This window comes from Sesamum indicum, linkage group LG4 (genome assembly GCF_000512975.1).
Source record: "Sesamum indicum cultivar Zhongzhi No. 13 linkage group LG4, S_indicum_v1.0, whole genome shotgun sequence".
Taxonomy (NCBI): domain Eukaryota; kingdom Viridiplantae; phylum Streptophyta; class Magnoliopsida; order Lamiales; family Pedaliaceae; genus Sesamum; species Sesamum indicum.
This window is the reverse complement of record NC_026148.1, coordinates 17,025,815-17,046,863: the sequence shown is the minus strand read 5'-3', so window position 1 is coordinate 17,046,863 and position 21,049 is coordinate 17,025,815. Positions and strand designations below refer to the sequence as shown.

General features: G+C 34.3%; 2 protein-coding genes across 6 annotated transcripts; one reads left to right on the top strand and one right to left on the bottom strand.

The window, feature by feature from the left end:
* On the top strand, positions 4,358–10,644 carry LOC105161309 (vacuolar amino acid transporter 1). 3 transcript variants are annotated; one of them, XM_011078955.2, is made up of 13 exons: positions 4,358–4,723; positions 5,220–5,419; positions 6,134–6,459; positions 6,880–7,094; positions 7,856–7,879; positions 8,044–8,224; positions 8,656–8,875; positions 9,175–9,310; positions 9,511–9,530; positions 9,741–9,886; positions 9,985–10,028; positions 10,111–10,173; positions 10,422–10,644. In XM_011078955.2, the coding sequence occupies exons 2-13, from the start codon at positions 5,253–5,255 to the stop codon at positions 10,515–10,517; spliced, it is 1,638 nt and encodes a 545-aa protein (XP_011077257.1). In that variant the 5' UTR covers positions 4,358–4,723; positions 5,220–5,252; the 3' UTR covers positions 10,518–10,644. The 3 variants fall into 3 exon arrangements, with proteins under 3 accessions (XP_011077257.1, XP_011077256.1, XP_020548757.1); XM_011078954.2 differs by having other exon boundaries at positions 5,170–5,419; XM_020693098.1 differs by having other exon boundaries at positions 5,141–5,419.
* LOC105161308 (OTU domain-containing protein DDB_G0284757) lies at positions 12,812–18,458 on the bottom strand. Of its 3 annotated transcripts, none has more exons than XM_020693104.1 (11): positions 18,178–18,458; positions 16,227–16,651; positions 15,982–16,148; positions 15,746–15,819; positions 15,025–15,079; positions 14,580–14,654; positions 14,384–14,457; positions 14,241–14,289; positions 13,867–13,951; positions 13,246–13,302; positions 12,812–13,099 (listed from the first exon to the last, which is right to left on the bottom strand). In XM_020693104.1, exons 2-11 carry the CDS (start codon positions 16,549–16,551, stop codon positions 13,050–13,052), a joined length of 1,011 nt encoding a protein of 336 aa, XP_020548763.1. In that variant the 5' UTR covers positions 16,552–16,651; positions 18,178–18,458; the 3' UTR covers positions 12,812–13,049. The 3 variants fall into 3 exon arrangements, with proteins under 3 accessions (XP_020548763.1, XP_011077254.1, XP_011077255.1); XM_011078952.2 differs by having other exon boundaries at positions 18,280–18,458; XM_011078953.2 differs by having other exon boundaries at positions 18,143–18,276.

The following is a 21,049-nucleotide window of genomic DNA, read 5'->3' as shown; positions in this document are numbered from 1 at the left end:
TAGAGTCTGATTCAATATTATACTTTGATTTAGGGGTAAAATTATAATTTTATAATACTTTAGATACGCCCTAGTATAAATAGTTGATGGGTGACGTGTTATTGTAATTCATGAAACTATCCTAATAAAAATAAATTTTTAAGCAACTGTGATTTTTCGAGCTACATAAATTATCTTGAAACTATATTTTTAAGATAAAAGTATCATTTTAGTTCGCTAAGTATGTTTAATTTTATTTAGGTCCAGTAACTTTCGAAGTTGCTTACTTTTAGTCTTCAGACAGATTTTTGGAACATTTTACCCCTATGCAACTTTTGAAAGACAGTTTTAGTCCATATGCACTCACTTCACAATTTTTCGTTAATGCTCGCTTGAGATGGTATCCGAGCTTATAAAAAATCCCGATCCTCTACTGCGTGACAATGGCGACCTTGCCTAGTTCCGAAGCGCTGCTCTCCGTAGAGGGTGACCTCTAAAGGCTTGGGAAAACCCCACCGATTCCGGGTTAGCAAACTGATAGGTGCCTTCTATTGGGACACCCTAGTTACAAGGGGTTGGCGACTAGAATGGTATCAGCGCTTAGGTTTATTGAAAAAATATATGATTATATTATATTTTGATATTATTTATCCACTAATGGAGGAGACTTTTGAGAGAAAATGGAACCGATCGAAAGTTCGAGTCACAATGATAACAGGGAACAATTACAGATTCTGAAAATACAAAGAAGAAAATTTCTCATGGAAATTCTTGATAGTGTTACAACGGTCCCAAAAGGATTGATCCAAAACTTCTCACGCCAGAAGAAGAACAAGAATGGCTGAGAAATTTTGAAGTTCGACAAGTACTACCAGAAAATGCAGTGAGGCGTCTACACTGCATTGAAATCCATGGTAGAATCCCAGCCAGGAGAAGCGGAATGGGCAAATTTCTACATAATTACAGTTCTAAAAATTATGATTAAAGGAACTGACTGGAAAGAGCTCGAGCCAGATACATCGAAGATCTCCCAAAAGACAGTTCAAGACTATGGATATAGATTAATTCATATACTTATGAAAATAGAATCGTTGAGCCAAAAGGTGGACGAGGTCCTTAAAATCCTTCCTGATGTACATAAGGGCCTTATAGATCTGAAGAAAAATCAAAGGGAGAACCCTAAGATATCAAGATCCAGACAAGAGCGAATCAGGGACGCCCTTGGAACAATACCTTTTCTACACCAGAAGGGGAAGGCCACGAACATTCCAACGCCGAAGTCCAGAGAAGATTTGATTATCGCATCTATCAGATTTATAAAATAATGGAGGTAACAAGAGTTAATCTATGAGATCTACAAGAATCGGCAGAATCCTTTTCCTAACCGGGATTGTAGATTTAGTCAATATCCAAATAAATGAAATCACTCCAATACTACCACCGCCAGAGGGAAGTACATGCTCTAATGATCCTCCACAGAATCAACCAATGAGAGAAAGTGCGGATTTTCATCTAATGCCACTTCAACGTTTTTGGGAACCAGACTAAAGAAAAATTCAGGAAGAAATCCAAAAAGAGTGCCGAAAAATACACATTGGGCAAGGACTATGCTCTAGCCCTTACATCCATACGGTCCTATACTTAACCTGGATATTATTGATTTCTGAATTACCGAGAAGTTGATAGACGAATGGTTGTAGCCATCAAGATAGCAACAACTATCCTAGAGCTCGACAAGGAAAACTTTATAAAACTTATTGAGTTGAGCTTGGAGGGATCTGTGAAAAATCAGATGGGATAATACCCTTGAAGAAACCAAAGCCAGCATCCTTGCCGGAAATTCGAAGGGCGCAATTGTAGACCGGCTAGGAAGACTATCAAAATACATTTCATCGGAGATGAGTGCTTTGAAGGAAGTAGAGCAGAGAAGGCTAGAGAATATGCATAAGCTCTCTTCAGCCTTGAACTAAGAAGTATTTGCACAGTAGATGAATATATCTATTGGTTTCACAAGTATTTTTTTCAGAGTGGAGTAGCAACAGAAGTAGTAGCTCTAATGTTCTTCACAAAGATATGCAGTCAATGGAGAAAAATATTGATCCAGTCATACAAAGTACCTGAAGGACAACTAGACTCAATTGGCGAAGAATGTCTTTACTTAAAAGACAAACTGAATGATTGGTGTTATCAAGCATCTATCTAGAAAAACATGAAAAGATTGAGATATAAAATCAAACAAACTCCTCTCTGTTGTGACAACAATGATTTTCCGACTATTATAGGAGAATCAAGCGAGCTGAGGAAAAAGAGAAAGCAAAATAGTGACTCCTACACCCAAGAGTTTCAGGAGAACCATTTCCCGACGATGATCATGGTGGTCCAAGTCAAAAGCCAGAACATATAAATCTGGACAGAAAATAGGACCAACAAGGGTTTCATCCTAAGGATCTAGACGAACAGATGCAAGATCCACCGAGAGAACCCCTACAAGAAGAACTTTCAGACGAGCCCATACCCGAGCCAATGAAAGTTTCAAAAACTATAATTGCTGGACTTGCGGAGCAAGAGGATATATATCTCCTGATTTCCCGCAGAAATGTGGTAAAATATGAAAATTTGAAGTTATAGATGACATCTTAGATGCAGTCTACTATGGCGATTTGGTATCCATTTACCAATTCGGAAACCTTCTCTACGATAACAACTGACCGACTGGACGAGAGACGTAGTCCGCCCGGAAGGTAAGCAACTACTTACACTCTGACCGACTGGACGAGAGACGTAGTCCGCCCGGAAGGTAAGCAACTACTTACACTCAAAGCACCCTCACACCTGACTCTGATTCAACAACAAAAGGAAATGCGCCAAGCGAGAGCTTTGACATCACTCGTGACTCAAGAAGGGGCTCGCACAACCAACAAAGAGAAAAGGTCCGTCAGACGAAAGTGTCTATGGGTTACATAATCGTACGCAATCTAAACATGAATACTAATGACTAAGTCCACTTAATCTTATAGCTTTTGCAACAATTGCCTAGCTTCAAGACTACATGTCTCAGCATTCTATTTCCTTTTATTTCTGCCAGAAGACTAAAAGTAAGCAATTTTGTAAGTTACTGTACCTAAACAAAAATAGACATAGTTATCGAACTAAAAATAAAATTAGATATATTTAGCAAACTAAAATAATACTTTTCCTTAATAGATGAAGTGTGTAAATATAATCATTCGTAAAATTTATTGCAAGATAAATGATATTCATTGAATGTAGACAGTATATGCAGTGCTTAATGATTTGTTGAGACGTGGAGAATCGACTACAAAAAATGTATAACAATTTTTTAATGATTGCTAGCTATTAAATAATTGTCACCCATAAGGTTCCAGATCTTGTCCATTCAATGATGAGCCCACCTCATTTTTAATGTCCACATGCTCCAAACTTGGTTAAAAAATTTACATTTACATCCCCTTAATTATGTAAAATTATAAAATCCTTCTAGTTATTTAAATAATTATACCAACATTTTATTATCAATAGTTTTTTGTTGCAGCGATTCATAATATTAATGAAGAAAATATTACTTATATCGGGTGTTAGTGAAAAATTTTAAATGGTAAAAGATTTTTACTAATTGAGTATAACTAGTGAATATATATTAATTTAATAATTATATCTTGGTCACGTGGGGTTTTTTCTTTCAATAAAGAAGCTCAATTAAAGTATAAAAATTTTTGAAATTTTTTGAGGACCTATTGAACTGGCAAAGTACTGATTCGAACTGAGCTTTCCTCAATTAAATTAATTATTTAATAAATATATTACATTTATCATATAATTAATGAAAAATATAAAGTTAGTGATCAATAATAGTACAATAATACTTACAATGTAATCCGTTATGTACGGCTGTATTTGATTTGAAAGGAACTTTTGGAAAAACCATGAAGACTGACTATTGGGGTGGAAAGTGAGAATTACAAAAGTAAAGGGGTTAGATGAGCATTCTCCAAAAACTAGAGGAGGACAGATTCAAATAGTGAGTAGACTATGTTAGGAGCCTATTCATGTACAGATCATGGCCTCATCGTCAATATAAATGGAGTTTGAATCTTCCATCACACTTTTATTGTATATATTAATATTAAAATATTGAATTATAATATATATTTTTTTAAAATTAAAAATATATAATTAGATTATGTTATAATAAATAAACATGCATATATATATAATATCAATAATAATACTATTATGTGATAGAAGATCGTTCATCCTCACGCTATGACAATCTAATAAACCAAGTTACATGTCATCCTTCAAAGTTAAAAAAGGTGAATAAATTAGAAAAGAAGAATGTCCGGAAAAAGAAAGTGACATTCCGAAGGCAAATAAGTTGTCATTTGACAAATTCCTACGGTGGTCTGTCTCTTTATATATTCGTGTTGCTCCACGAACATTAACCCACACGAAAAACATCATTTGACACTTACAGCTGAATTCCTGTTTTGAAGTAGTGGGCAAAGATTTAGTGGGTGTTCTGTGTGTTGAGGGGAAAAGGTGAGGAGGCTAGTGTGTGTTTTTTGGGTGAGTTGAGAAGGTGAAACTCTTTCTTGGTGAGTGTTGGAAGATTCAGAAGGTGGTATTTTTTGATGCATTGTTGCGGAGAAAAGGTTGAGATCTTTTCTGGCGAGAATCCCACAAGAAGCTGACATCTTTTTCTCTTTGGTAACTATTTGAAGAGGTAATCTCTCTCTCTCTCTCACACACACACACACACGCGCGCCATACATATCGCTGATTGCATTTCTTAGTGATCTGAAATTTCGGGTCTAATTATGGAATGGGAATCGGGAAAGTTAATTCAGTTTCTTGAAAAGTGTTGGAAAAGTTTCTTTAGAGGTATATATATGCTTGATGACTTGATCCTCTTTTTTTTATCTGGTTCAATTTCAATGCCGGAGATATTAATGATGTTTTGATATGGTTTTCAGACATTGAATTATTGACTGCATTAGTAATATAATTTCTGTTTACGTTTTTTTGTCAGTTTTTTATAGTTCTACACATGTTTGTTGGCAAAGTGCACATACGTGGATTCACATGCATATATATGATATATATGTTAAATGGGATTTCTTATTTTGGCCTCATTGATCAGCTTTCATGAATTTCGATTTTGAGCTACAGATCCATCTCTCTGTAAGGTTAAAAGGTGTTATTTCAATTGAATTCTGAAGCAATTTGAAGCTAAAGAAGGGAGAGGTAAGACGATGAAGAAATCATCGTCCGAACAGTTTATTCTGGAAAGTGATGAAGAGGATGAGGAGAAAGGTGAAGGTGGGAACGAATCTGAGTTCTCCATTTACTCTGATGATAACGATGAACATCATCAGAGCAAGATCGGTTCTTTGGACCCTGCCTGGCCTCAAAGTTACAGGTATTTATACTTTTGTTATTGTTCATGTACTTAATTTTTTGCGTGTTTGAATATGCGAGCTTTGATGCTATGTCTGGATGTTGAGATTTAACCACTTCTTGAAATCGGTGTTGTTTATGCTGTATCTTAACTAAATCAAACTTCTTTATCTATATGTACTCGAGTATAAACTAGAAGAGTTTTTTGAGTCATTCGCCTCGTGACTATTTACTAATGTTGTTATATTGCGAGCCCACAAAAGGACAAAGGAATGTCGATGCAGGTTGCTGGCACAAAGATTTGAAGGTCGTAGATAATCTGAATGATGTTGAGGATAGTCGCTTGTGGGCCTCTGACTATTTGAATGCTTTTGCAATTCATTGGTTGTCAAGTAATTAGTATAGTTTGCTTCACCTCAAATTAAGAACTATAAAATTGCTCGTTCCAGAAGTTAACTCCAAACTGGCCATTGCAAGTTGTCTGCATAGCCGTATTCTGCTGTTCCAGAAACTATGTCTTGTTAAAGAACAAGAAGTTGGTTTAACTACATCCCTCTAAGGAACCATCACTAATCATGTTTTATAATGTTTGAATTTCGATCAAAATGTGCTGATACATGGATATTGTATTACTTTATTAAGCTATTGATAGTGTCAAACTATGTTTCATTTCTTTTCTTGTATTGCTTTTATGTCGGCCTCCAAATACTAAATGTTTTGACAATACTTGTTACAGGCAATCCATTGATCTGTACGGTAGTGTCCCGTCACCAAGTATTAACTTTCTGGGGCCATCATCGTTATCACTAATAGGCAGCTCATTCCTTTCATCATCTCTTATAAGGAGACACACTCCAGAGAAATTACCTTCTCTGACAAAGCCTCTTATACCATCCGTAGAGGACGAGACATTCAAAGAAAGACCAAGTTCCCCACGTCTGCCGATGCCTCCACTGTCAAGGAAACCTAGTTCGAGGAGAGTGATCCATGATAAGAAAGCATCAGTTGCACATGAACTTCCAGTTTCTCACCAGAGCTCATACGGACAGGCAGTGCTAAATGGTTTGTTATCGTTATCTACTTAAGATATTTATGCTATGTGCCAGTGAAGGAAAAAGAAAATAAGTGAATGGAGTATTTGGTTTCTTGATTTAAGTAATGTTAATCATGCTTTGCGATAAAAGTATTTGCTTTCTTGTTTTGAGTAATGGTTAGCATTAAAAGTATCTGTCCCGGTGCATATTATTACTGCATATCTTGGTTATCATCAAACTCCAAGAGCATTTATTTCTCTATTTCAACCTAATTTATGAACAAGTCCGGGTAGAAACAAAATATCTTCATCATCTGAATATATAATATGGCAAGAAATCTTCCTTCTTCCTTTAACGGGCTGATCCATTTTGTTTTGTGATAGATTCTCTGTTTCTCCAATGCTCCTTTATCACAGAAACAAAAATGACGTACGACAATTCTATGCAGGCGTGAATGTACTTTGTGGAGTTGGAATCCTATCTACTCCATATGCTGTCAAAGAAGGGGGCTGGGTTGGGCTTTCTATATTATTGATTTTTGCTGCACTTTCTTTTTACACTGGAATTCTCTTGCGATACTGCTTGGACAGTCAACCTGGTCTCGAAACATACCCGGACATTGGCCAGGCTGCCTTTGGTACGGCAGGACGTGTTTTTATATCTGTAAGTCTTGCTATTTCCAACTCTTTTTTTATTTGAGTTAGAACAATGTAAAATAAAGAAAAGTCTCTTTATTTCCTAGTACGCTACATGACAATCACTATCCTTGGATACTATGCATCTTGCTGCAGCATCAATTCAAAAGCATATCAGTTCATTGTTTCTTGTTTCACAATGATGCAAGCATTATGAAAGCAAGTAGACAAGCTAGTTAAGAGATAGCAATCTAACTATGTGCGAAAGCCTGCTACCCTGGTTCATGCCAAATCCTGGGTCCCAAAATCTGAGTCCTCCTCTGCCTTTCTCCATAATCTGATTTAGCCGCAATAGGTTTACGTAAAGTTTAAAGTGGAAAGATAATCTGATATGCAACTGAGCTGTGTGTTTAGACAATGAAGTCTTTGCATTCATAGAGGTTTTGAGTAATTTGATAACTATTTCAATGATTTTCTTCCCAGAGTTTCTGTCAAACTGATAGTGCAGCTATTTTGCAATGTTTCATCCTCTTGTGTGCGTCATAAGATTTTGGCCACATACGGACTAAGGCATCACTGAGCATAAAATAAGTCTCTTTGTTGTTGTGAGAAGTCCTTCCCCAACGTGAATTTTGACTTACTGAACGAGAAACAAATGATTTCTCCATGATGATCTTTCGTCAAAACTATTTTATTTCAATGCATACTTGTTCTTATTACCTTAAAAGACGAACCTATGTGGTAGTCCACTAACGTATACTTTGTGGTCTGTTGTACTTGTGGATGCAGATTATTCTATATGTGGAGTTATATGTAAGTACATCTGTCAACTTTGATAATTTCTTCATTTGCCAATTTCATAGAAGGGGCATTTGCACACGTTACATCAACTCTTTGCACGTTTCGTACATTTTTCATTAAAAACTTCACGTTCAATGAAATATATTCCTGTGCAGCTAAATCAACGTCTTTTGCAGGCTTGTTGCGTCGAGTATATCATTTTGGAGACTGACAACTTGTCATCTTTATTTCCAAATGCGCATATAAACATAGGAGAGTTTGACTTGAACTCTCACCATCTTTTTGCACTGATGACCACCTTGGTTATTCTTCCTACTGTTTGGTTAAGGGACCTCAGTGTTCTTAGCTACCTTTCTGGTGAGAGCTTTTACTCTGTCAACCTATTACAGAAAATTTCGACGAGCCAATACTTCTCATTGATTCCCTGACACCACTTTTAGAAAATACACCAACACCAACTGTTGTCATATTTTACATTATGACTTCCTCTTGGTCATCTGATTTTCTGGGAAATTTGTAATGTAACACATGACTGCAGAAAAAGCACTGTAATTTTCTAAAACCATCAGGAATTTTGGTAAATATGAATAAACCTTTAGGGATGTTGGTAGTGTTTCTCCCTAATTATTATGTCACTCAATGGTTTGCAAGGAGTGTGAAAGGAGACGGACGGCTATGCATCATTTGACAATTTTCGAGTACTTTCATGTGTGGCAGATGCTTCAATTAAAATGTCCCACAATCGTTAACCACTTACTGTATGTACCTTGTTTTTCCGTCAATTTCAGCTGGAGGAGTTGTCGCATCAATCTTGGTAGTTGCTTGTTTGTTCTGGACTGGCTTGGTGGATCATGTCGGTGTTCATACTAAAGGGACAGCTCTAAACCTTTCTACTCTTCCTGTTGCTATTGGTCTCTACGGTTTTTGCTACTCAGGCCATGCCGTCTTTCCCAATATATATTCATCAATGAAAATGCCAAGCCAGTACCCTTCTGTCCTTCTAACGAGGTAAAGACTATAATTATGACAAACGAAAATACATTACTAGTTTTTACACCTGCAAGCAAACTACAATCTCTTCTCCATTTTCAACATGGCCATTTACAATACGGGATATCCTCGTATAGTTCTTAATGGGAATTTGTATATATAAATGTTTGATAAAATTAGACTTCTATATTATTTGTTTCCGGTACACTTGTTATGGAGCCCGATGTCCCATGTTACCTACCAAGAAAAGCTAGAGACTTAATGGGACTACTTAAATCTGTTGCTATTTTGCACTCATGTATCGATGGCTGATGCAGCTTTGGTATTTGCACTGTGCTGTATGCTGGAGCGGCTGCTCTGGGATACACGATGTTTGGAGAAACAACTCAATCACAGTTCACTCTCAACTTGCCGAAAGACTTAGTTGCATCAAAAATTGCGGTTTGGACTACGGTGAGTTCCATCTAGCTACTTCTTACAATAGGTTTCAAAGGAAAGATCCTTGAAATAACCAACTCTATCCGTCATTTTCGTCCTCCACAAAATTGTAGGACATGTCTGTGACTGAAGTTTATTGTTCCCATGGATTCGTCATTTATGCTTCTTTTGAGTTAATTAAGTTTAATTAACTTGTGCTCCTTGTTCATTTGCAGGTAGTCAATCCATTTACGAAATATCCTTTTTATGATTCAGCATGCTGATTATAAGCCAATACTGCACCATTTCGTTCTCCTGAAACTAGACAAGACCTTACACACACTCTCAGCATGCTTTCTCTATCGTAAAACTTTCATTTTCCTGTTTGTTTTTTTCTGTCTCATTGATTTGTTCAATGCATGAGAGGGACAAAAAGGAAAATTGCTTCTTCTTTAATTGCAAATACGTATGCGTTAACGATGTCCCCTGTGGCAATGAGTTTGGAGGAGTTAATACCATCAAGACATGCCAAATCCTTCATATATTCAATCCTCATAAGGACGGCATTGGTGATATCCACGTTGCTTGTTGGCCTTACCATCCCCTTCTTTGGTAAGATCATCATCACGTACCTATCTTTCGAAAATTTCAAAAAAGACCGTCATCACAATTTGTTTAGCTATTCATTTTATCCCTCATCTTCCATGCAGGTCTTGTGATGGCATTGATAGGTTCTTTACTCACAATGCTAGTCGTAAGTCTTTAGCATTGCTCTTGCTAACTCGTTTTCACACGTCAAGTTACGCTGTTTGTACTTACTGGCGTCCTTTTGGCAGACATTGATTCTTCCATGTGCTTGCTACTTGAGCATCCTAAGGGGAAAAATAAACTTATTCCAGGTAACGCTAAGTCCCGTCGTCCATCATAGATAAGTAAACAGTTATTCAGGATACAAAACTATTTTATATTTACCTTACGATGTGAGCTGGATAATTGCACTGAAAACGAGTCGACGTTTAGTCACATTACCAGAAATTTAAAATGACATTGAATCCCTATAGCCATGTTCAACATTGCAGATTAACTTAGATCATAATGGTCTCGTTTTCTCACATCTTTGTGTGCATTTTATTGTTCCGGCGTGCAGACAGGACTGTGTATATTGGTCATCGGAGTGGGCGTTGTGTCATCTGGACTCGGCACATATTCTGCTCTCTCTCAGATAGTCAACCAATTGAGCTGATATTTTTACAGAACGTCGTATAGTAATAGATGCAACGAGTAGATGTCCTTGTGCGGTTTCTTCTTGTTTCTTCTCCATTCTTATCAGTGGTTGAGAGTGCTTTTAAGGGAAAAATTTCAACGATCAACGTCGAAACTTCTCGATTTTTGCCATTTTATTTCAACTCAAATGATCACAGTTTTGATTGTAGAAGGTGTTCTTGCACAGCATGTTGAGTGTTCAGAACAATCTTGCTCTTCTGTTGGAGCTAAGTCGATTTCTGGGGCCTTTTTATGATTTGTTTGACTGCGTATTTGGCTAAGCATTTGGAAGTTTAGTTCTAGAACACCATAACTGTTAGGATAATTATACCATCCTCCTCTGAGGATTGGTGTAATTATATATAAAATTTTTTATAATTTGAAATATTACATCTAATATTTCGATGTTTTTTTTCTAATTAAACCACCTAGGGGTGAGGGAGCTTTTCGAAGTTCCCGATCCTTTTTTATTAATTCAAGAGAACAAGTAAATGTACAACAAGGAGTACTAACTCCCTTCATGCCTAGAAAGCCGTAAATAAGAAGTACTACTTCCTTACAAAATATTTCCCGAAAGTATAAATAAGGAGTATTCATTCCTTAAAAAAAAATCAAGAAAACGTAAACAAGGAGTATTATTCCTTTATAAAAATTGAGACATGAGGCACAAAGGTGGAAAAGAAAAAGTTGGAAATGATAATCCAGCGTGCCAAAAAATTTTAATCATTACACTCGAAATATTGATTCCAACTGGTCCTGCAAATCAAGCAGTACAAACAAACCAAAACATACCCTGATATGGAGTGCACCTCCAACAACTGAGTGAGAGACTAATGTTACATTCTTCACAGAGAACCTTAGTTATCCCAACAAAATAATGTAACAACAAATCGAAAGGTGGGCACCAAACAATATGCATATATGCACAAAAGCGGGACAAAGCCCAAGCATGCTCACTAGGGGTGTCAATGAGTCGAGCTCGACCTGTTTTGGCGAGCACGAGCTCAAGTTGAATTTTTTTATTTTTTATTTATTATTATTTATTATTATTATTGTTATTGTTATTATTATTAGATTAAATTATGAGAATCACCAAATTTTTACATAAGCTTATAAGAAATAAAATAGATTGCATAATATATACTATATTATAAATATACCAAAATATAGTATGAAATTTTAATTTATGGTTATAAACATAAACTACTGATCAGTTTAGTAGTAATATAATTAATAAAATATGAAAAAAAATCATATTGAACAATTTAAAATTATAGAAAAGTATCTATTATCTGAAATAATGCAACTGAAATACATAAAAATATTTTATAGTTAAGATATTAATATATGTTCACAATCTGCAATAAATTTATATATTTATAAATATTAGTATAATATTGATATAACTATCATTTTACATTGTTGAACAACATAAGTTAATTCGACCATCAAAATTCAGATCAAACCGTTAGATATAATCAAACTTACAGAAAAATACATTTGGTAAAATTTTAAACTTATTGGATATACGGATGTCAAGATATCGTACGCGGAACATAAGAATGATCATTCAAGTCGGTGTATCAATGAATTGGGCTATGTGATTTTAAATCAGACCATCTGATATGATTCAATCGACACAATCTTATATATATTTAAATTTGGTATGAATTGGGAGCCCGAATTTTAAGATATCTTAATTGTTGATTAAACATTTTGATCTCATTATATATATAATAAAATAATAATTAAAATAATTAAAATTGTTCAACCATCCCTAATATTATCATTATCATTATTTTTAGATTAATTCATAGAAATTACTAAATTTCAACATAAATTTATAAGTAATAAAAAAATAGATTGCATAATGCATAATATGTATCTTGATATAAATATAAAATCAAAAATAGATAAAAGTATTATAAGTGAATTACTTGTCAATTTAAAAAAGGTATAACACAATACAAATATATATTCAAATATAACATAAAGTTTACATGTGCGATATTAAATAATAATTTTAATTATAAAAAATATTATAATTTACTAAGTTGTTAATTAAATTTATTTTGTATAAAGATTAATTGTATAAATAAAAGAATTTTCTTTGCTAGTGTCAGCATTCTCCATCCAGACCCTAATGGAAGGGGACTGACATAAACAAAGAATTCTCGGAAGAGGTGCTACTGTGATTTTAAAATTCTTTTGAGAAAAAGTATAATTTCATATTTTTAGAAAAGTCTAAGTATAATTAAAGATAAATAGAAAGAATGACATAATAATCCCGGATTGCATATATAATATGTACACAAGAAAAGAGGGGTAACAACAGAAACACATGTCATGAAAACTGTTACGTACAAGGAAGGAACCTACTAGATGTAATTAGAGACAACCTCAATTCTCATCTATGATGTTTATACAAGGACTGAGTAAGAGCACACAGACCTACATTCCAAGTACGAAAATTCCCAGAGGAGGCAACATTGTTCCAACCGGCAATGAAAATTCATGTCCGCCACCACCGCTTCTTTTTCTTGCCTTCCACCACAGGCAGCTCTACAGACACAAACAGATGGCACAAGAATGATGTTCATCAGAATTCTTCTCTAGCACACAAGTTCATAAAGTGAACGATCCCGTTTGCAGCATTTTAGGCCGACAACACGAACCGGTTATACACAAGTAGCAAAGAAATATTTTACCTCCTAGTGGATAAATCGAATTATAGTGCACTTCAGCCCAAAAGCTCAAGAATATAACTGCGTTGCAACACACACGAGAACCGTTAGGACTATATTGTCTTCACGGTGGAGTTCTAACTATGAAGTAGAGATATCAAGAAAAGCACCAATGTATTACAATATTAAGAAAAAATGAAACCAATGCTATTCAAAAGTTACGGTTTCAGTTCACAATAAGGGAACGAGAAAATGGTTTATCATCGGATTGGAAGTGTAATCTAACTAATGTATTTGGTTCCATCAGCAGAGCAATTAGAAATACGAAGATTTTCATATAAAGGAGAGTATCAGATTTATCGTGAGAAATAGTATCAAGAAAACTGCTCGTGATGGTTATGTTGTATGAATCGCCTGTGAGCATTAGAGAAAGTTCAATGAATAAAAAACTAGTGAACCCGAATAGTATGCCATTGGAACTCGTTTTTTAATCTATCTAGTCCGTTTTTTAATCTATCTAGTCCATAACTTTCCCTTTTCAGTTCTGGTACCATAGCACAAATAACTGATCAATTCGACCGAACAAAAAAAATTTCAAGACAAAAGAAAAGAGTGATTAACATAAAGTAGAGAAACGAGACTTACTTCTGTTTGACTTCTGAATTTGTGGAAGAATCTCTGTATAGCACGTATCCTTGAATGATGTAATGACAAAGATCTTGATGCCATACTGAGAGGGAACAGCAAACATTCACTAGTTTGCTCGAATTAAGAAAAAAATAGAAAATAATCACATGCGCTAATTCTTCAAAAAGCAAAACTTGAGCGTTGCGCTAAATCCTTAGCAACAAACAGGTAGATGGTATTTACAGGGTCAAGCAGATTTAGTGTTATCGGATTTCAAAATAAGAAGAATCATCACTTTCTTTGCTTCAAAATCACAGTACACTTCAAAGACAATAGAAGCAAAAAGCCAAAAACATATAAAAGAGAGAAATCAGAGTAGAAAGAAATCATACACAATCTGCAGCAGCCTGCAATGTGACGTGATCGCCCCATTCCCCACTTCTGTAGTCATGCAAAGTTCATTAGACAATTAGATATAGACATTTGGGAACATATATTCCAAGAAACCGACATCAAGATTTAGATAGTATTATACTTTCTCATTTGCTTCAAGTAGTCACCATAAGCCATAGGGACGTAATTGTCATACAACTCAGGATGTGATTTCAGCTGCTCGTTGCAAGCAAGAACAACAGCAGAGTTACAATATGAATGGGCAAAAACGATGACCAAAATTGGGGTTACTGAAATATGAGTGTCGGACAATGAGTGACATTAAATCACAAGCAAACCTGGTTCACTACTTGGTCTCTTACAAATTTGTGATGTTCCTGAGTCCGATATATTTGATCTGACAGTGACCGAAACTGCAGAAAAGAATGGGAAGAAATTAGCAAGCAACAGTTAGGAAAGGATCGAGTATTTCGAAGCTTAGGAAGATGAGTAGAACAAAGAGGGAAACTCTTCCTGCAGCTGCTATACATAGAGTGCCAACAATTATTCATCCCAAAAAGATGTATGCGATAAACCATTTCCGTAGCAATTAGTCGTACAAAGCTCAATAACAATCTACTTCTACAGAAATTATGTTCAATACATTATTTGGACGTGGCCAATAACAAACTTAATTTTTTCAATATAATTTTCTGCTTACGGCAAAGCCTTACCATGAAAAAAAAGGTAAGTTTGATTAATCTCGAGGCATGTTTCATTAGAGTAGATAAAAAAAGAACCAACCTGACAATTACCATCTCCCAGAATTTTGAGTTCAGCTAGCTCATATAACTGCAATCTGATGTGCACAACAATAGAGTTAAAAGGAAAGTGAAATGTGTAACAAAGTGTTCGGAGTCAAACAAGACGGCATACAAAGAGAACGTGGAAACAGAGTAGGAAATTACTGGATATACCCTCTAGAAGTCATGTTCATCGTTCAAATAAAACACAATCCAGCATCACGAAATTTAGTGGGTTAACTTCTTTATTGATAGAAGTAGAATGAATACTAATGCATGAGAATGACCATACACCTATATATTCCCACCCTTTTACATGGACTAGGGGGGAAACGACAATTATGAAAATGTTTTTGTACTTTCGATTGATTTTAATATCCTAACAATAGAATTTAATAGGGACCTTTTACCTCATTAACTTAGTCTCTTGGTAATTAAATTAGTTACGGAAAACTGTCATATCCAGAAACCAGTCATTTGACTGGAAAAGTCAAACCAAGTAATTCAGTACTTGGCAGAGAAAACAAGACGGAATCAGTTTCATAAGGCATGACTGCCTCGAACGAAAGCTTTGATAGTCCCAGAGATCTTAAAGGTTATTCATAAAAGTATTGGCTTACACCAAATTACAGGCATGCAGCAACTAGCAAAAAGCCTTCACAAAGTGGCAATGTAAGAAACAGCTTGACAAGAAATGGAACAGAAGCAATGTTGGCAAATACCTGTTCAGGAGCCTTTGATGATCTGATGTGGCTTCATCTGCAGATGGTATTTCTCCGTTAATTTTAGGAACATGCTGCGAACCAATATTCACAATTTATATTCATCACAACTACATGATATCCAATAAGTTGATTCAGCCAAGATGTCACAAGGAAAATAATCGGCCAATACAGCAACTAAACTAAGTTTACTACGGATTGTCACATTGATTAGAAAACAAATAATGCAAACTTACTGGAACCGAAACCATCTGATTCAGCCTTTTGCCTAATTCACCATCAAGAACTGATTCATCTTCTATCTCTGGTAAAACATACTCGTACTCACCCTCAAGTGATAATTCCTTGAGGTGAGATGAAACTTCTTCCTTCTCACCCACCTCTTCTTCATTACTGTGAAACCCTGCGGACATAATAAGTAAACTGAAATAAAAGCACAACTTAATCCACCAAAGGAAATAGAAGCTGGACTGCTCCATACCAGAATTCAAGTCCCTTCCTGAAGGACCAAACCAATCCTGAGCAATACGAAGCTCTCCCTGAAGTTGTCCGGCAGATGTAAATCCTGATGCATCTGCAGCTGCAACCCTTGATAATTCTTCCTGAAGAGCGTGAGCAATAACTTCATCATTCTCCGCAAAAGAGTGTGTTGGGTTACAGAAACCTTCCTTGACAAGCTTGGTCTGGGACAAATCCTTCTCATAACAAGTAACAGTTTCTGGAGAACCATCATTTGAAAGAGAGCAAACATCTATAAGGTGAAGACCCCACCTTACAACATCAGGATCTAGCTGATACATAGTCATCTTATGTAATATCTATAAACAGCACTTTACTGCAGATTAACCAAGGACCTCTATTCACAACAAAAGTATCTCTAGGAGGTTGGTGAAAAAAGCTACCTTCCTGCCAAAAAAAAGCATGCAGCTTTAATCAGAAATGTGAATTTGAATCATGGAATCCAAAAAGGGGTAAAAGATTTGAAGAACAATTTTCTACTTCATTGAATAAATTTATAAACAATTTCATTCAAGATTGCATCTGATACAGGCAGCATAAAGAACAGAATCGAGACTATGATCATTCAAACAGGAAGAATAAGTAACCATCAAGGTGTTGCATTAACCTATACGTTATCTAATCTCTAATTTTTCAACTCACACTCTTCTTTATCATTTGGATATGACGTAGGTTATGTATGAAACCTGAAAACAAAACTTTCTGAAATCTCATTGATTTGCACCTTCAACCTCAAAGTAAAAAATTTTCCCAGATGATTTGCACGTTCAACCTCAAAGTAAAAAATTTTCCCAGATGAATAGATAGCTTTGCTCAAGATTCCTAAACATCCTAATCAAAATCACATGGGTACCTTTCTCAAAGGAAACTCTTGTTAACCATGCCCCAAAGTGGAGAGTTTTAAAATGCACCATGAGCTTTCTCTTCAAAAGGGATGACACGAAGTAATTCACCACATTATCATCCAGATGAAAGGACTTCAAAATCACATTACAACATTTCAAATGTCCATCATAATTAAAGGGCTTTCATACACCTAGGTCATGAGATAACAAAAAGAACAATTGAGCACCGCACTGATTGGAACCTTTTATTCTTCTAAACATCTGGCACTAACGGCAGTATTTTTTCAACATTTCTATATAAGCCCACTATTGAGTTCTCTATCTAGTCCCCTGTTCCCCCAAGTTCTTGATCCAGGCCTGTACCCACAATAACAAGGGAGGGCGGTGCATTAAACCTAGATGAGTTGAGATTTTACTTAACAATCAAACTTGCCATTTGTGACAAGACGAAAGAGCAGCTCTATAGCACCAACAAGTGCAAGTAAACAATAGCAACTCAAACCAAGAATTGAAGCCTTAAAAACAGGAAAACAGTAAAGTGATCTTAAGTTCAAATCTCTAACAGGCCCCAAATGCTTACTAGTGCAAATCTAGCAGTCTCCACAGAAAAAAGATTCAGTGTAAATTTCTGCTCTGATGATAGGATCCTGACATACTATTCAAAGAATTTCCATTCATTATCCATATGTAAAACAAGATAATAAAATGAAGTAAATTGCATTAAGGCCTAAACAAACTTTAATCTCTTCAGTATATTTATTTCCATGCAAATAATCTTAACCTATAACAAAGAAACCCAATTTAGGTCCTTCGAACTTAATTTCTCACAGCTAATAAAAAGATTTTCAATAGATCCAGTTCATCATAGCAAAAAACAATATGCAATCCATAACCCGTACTAGAAAAGCAAAACTTAAATAGAAAAATCCACTCTTGGAGGCTAATTAGAACACTTCAGCACCTTAACTCTACCTTCAACTCCAAACAAAAATCAAAACATATAAAAAAATAATAATAAAAAATCAATCTTTACCAATAAAGAACAAGAAAACCAACACGCATCCCAACCTTAACCATCAACAAACCTCAAAACCCATCTTTAATATCTTCCAAAACCGAAAGCGTATGTCTAGTATAGGCGTGTCTCTTTTGTTTACTGTAGTTACTAACCTTTGAAAGCGAAGAAACCCACGACTCCTCCGCTGATAAAAGTTGAAGAAAATTTATGGGTTGGTCTGATTATTGGCTAAAATGTAATGGAAAAGTAAAATGGTTGGCCGTCGGCCGCGCGAAAAGGCGGTCTGGCTCTCGCGTCGGATCCTTCAGAAAAAGCCGTTATATGGGTCCCAATGGATTGGAACTGTTTCAATTTCAATTCAATGGAGCAGTTCATAAACATTTTCATAATATTTGAATTCGTTTTATCAGTGTTTGGTGGAGATAAAAAAGACCACAACAATCATAAATAAGTGTGTGTTACAGATAACATGTATATTTAGATTTTATTTTTTAAAATAATTTAAAATAAGTATTGTATGTGTTAATCTTGTGTTTTGGGAGACAAAAATTATTATTCATTGTCAATTCATGGTCAAATTATATCTTTTATATATATATTTATGTATTTATATGTATTTATGCTAAAATAGTTTAAAACACCTAGATAAAATGTTTTTGAATGATGTCAAAGTCCTAAAGATAATTAAAAAATGAAAACAAACATAGCGTTCATCTCCTCCACTTTGATATTATTAAACTCTAATTTGGCTCTACGGTTTCATAATTAATTTTAAAATATTTAATTCTTAAAAAATAATTTTAGCATTAGAATTAATTACTTAAATATAGCTTGTAGTTAAATTATTTTAAATGTTAATAAAAAAATTTAATTAAAATTATTTAAAGTGGATAATGGATAACTAAATAAAAAATAACGAACATCAAATGAATAGTTATAACTTGTTATTGATATATGTATCAAAATGTTATAGTGTAATGGAAATATTATCATATATAATAATTTCATTTATTATTATATCATTCAATATATTCAAATTTAAATATTAATTTAATATATCGATAATTTTAAATGAAAAGACATATTTAAAGATTACAACTAAACAAGAGAGTATTGTTAAAAATAAATTATACACACATATTTATGAGTCTCAATCACACGACTTTTTTAACAGTAAAGATATGTCTCATCATATATATTAACATGTGAAGATGTGTAATGATAATTTGATCATAAAAAAATTTATTTCATCTGCAATAAATCAATAATATGTCAATAGATAAATATAAATTTTTATCTAGGTGTTTTGTCACTATTAGCAAATTCGCTTATTTGTTAGATGGAATTAAAACTCAAGAGTATCAGATGTAATTTTTCAAATCTCGAAGGGTCTACATATAATTATATCAAATTTCATGAAAGAGAAGTGTAATTATCCTTATACTTTGCACACACAACCAGTGTGCAAAACCCTGCTGGTATATATAGATGATTGTGATTGTTTTGTCCCTAATCCCAAGATACATAATCTAATAAAAACTTCAAAATGCAAATCATGCTATTTACATTATTATCATTTTGAAATTAATAGATGACGTAAAGGAGGGAAATTCTTGTGTCATTCAACATCTGAGTTATGGAATATTTGAGGATTTTATTTTTCTCCAAAAAAAAGTTAGGTGTCATTCAACATCGAAATTGCTTACTTTTAGTCATTTGGCTGATTTTCGAACAATTTTACTCTTATGAGTGCATAAGGACTAAAACTACCTTTCAAAAGTTGCATAGGGGTAAAATTGTTCGAAAATCAGCCAGAGGACTAAAAGTAAGCAATTTCGTAAGTTGCTGAATTATCGGACTAAAATTAAAATTAAGCATACTTAGCGGACTAAAATAATACTTTTTCCTATATATATATGTGATGTTGATAGAGTAAATTATTGCAAATTTGACTAATAAAGCCCTTCATCAAATTAGTTTAATTATGCGCTTAAATAAGGTTTCACTATAATAATTTTATTAAATAGTTAGTATAATTACTGAATATATTTTCTTTTTATAGATCACAGCTAAATTTTTGGATTACAAAATTTAAAAACAAATTATGGTTTGTATATTTTTTTGAAATACAATGCTTACGTATCCCATAAGGAAAAAAAAATAAAAAAAAATATTAACATTCCGTTAAATTAATAAACTTTACCAACTTCCAAGACGTGATGAAGTGGTATAGATAATTTTAAAATTATAATTCGTCCATATATTAGTTATAGTAGCGGGCTTTAACTACTAATATCGATCGATTCAAAATAAAGTAAATAAAAAATTAAAGATGATTGATTAAGTGGGATATTCCAATTAATAATTCATAGTAAAAGTGGTCGTATAGTACATAATACGTGTTTTATCATCCTAAGTTACAACGTTGTTTTGCACTTTGTCATCTCAATTGTTTCTTATTACAATTTACCATTCAAAGTATACAAATTTAAAGCCTACCCATATCTGACCACTTTCCAATAGAAAATTACACAGAAAGGTGGTTACGTGTCATCCACATGCTAAATTTGAGGGCAAAAACGTCATTCCATGCCACATGCAACTTTTTTGCCCTTAAATTTAGCATGTGCATGATATATGACCATTTCTCGATGGAAGCAAAATCGATACACCTCGATCAGAAAAGAATCAAGAGAAAAAGAAAAGATAAGAATTCATTGATAGATTTCTCGAAACAAATGAAAAGAGACGGAAGATAAAACATAAATCATGGATCAACTAAGCCCTCTCAAGGGCTTTCTTAAAGAGGAACTTCGTGTAAATACCATGACAGTATGTTTGATCCTGATCCTATTCCATTCCAAAAATAAAAAGTTCGACACAATTAGATTCTACTTTTTCTCTTTTTGAAAATTGAATGCA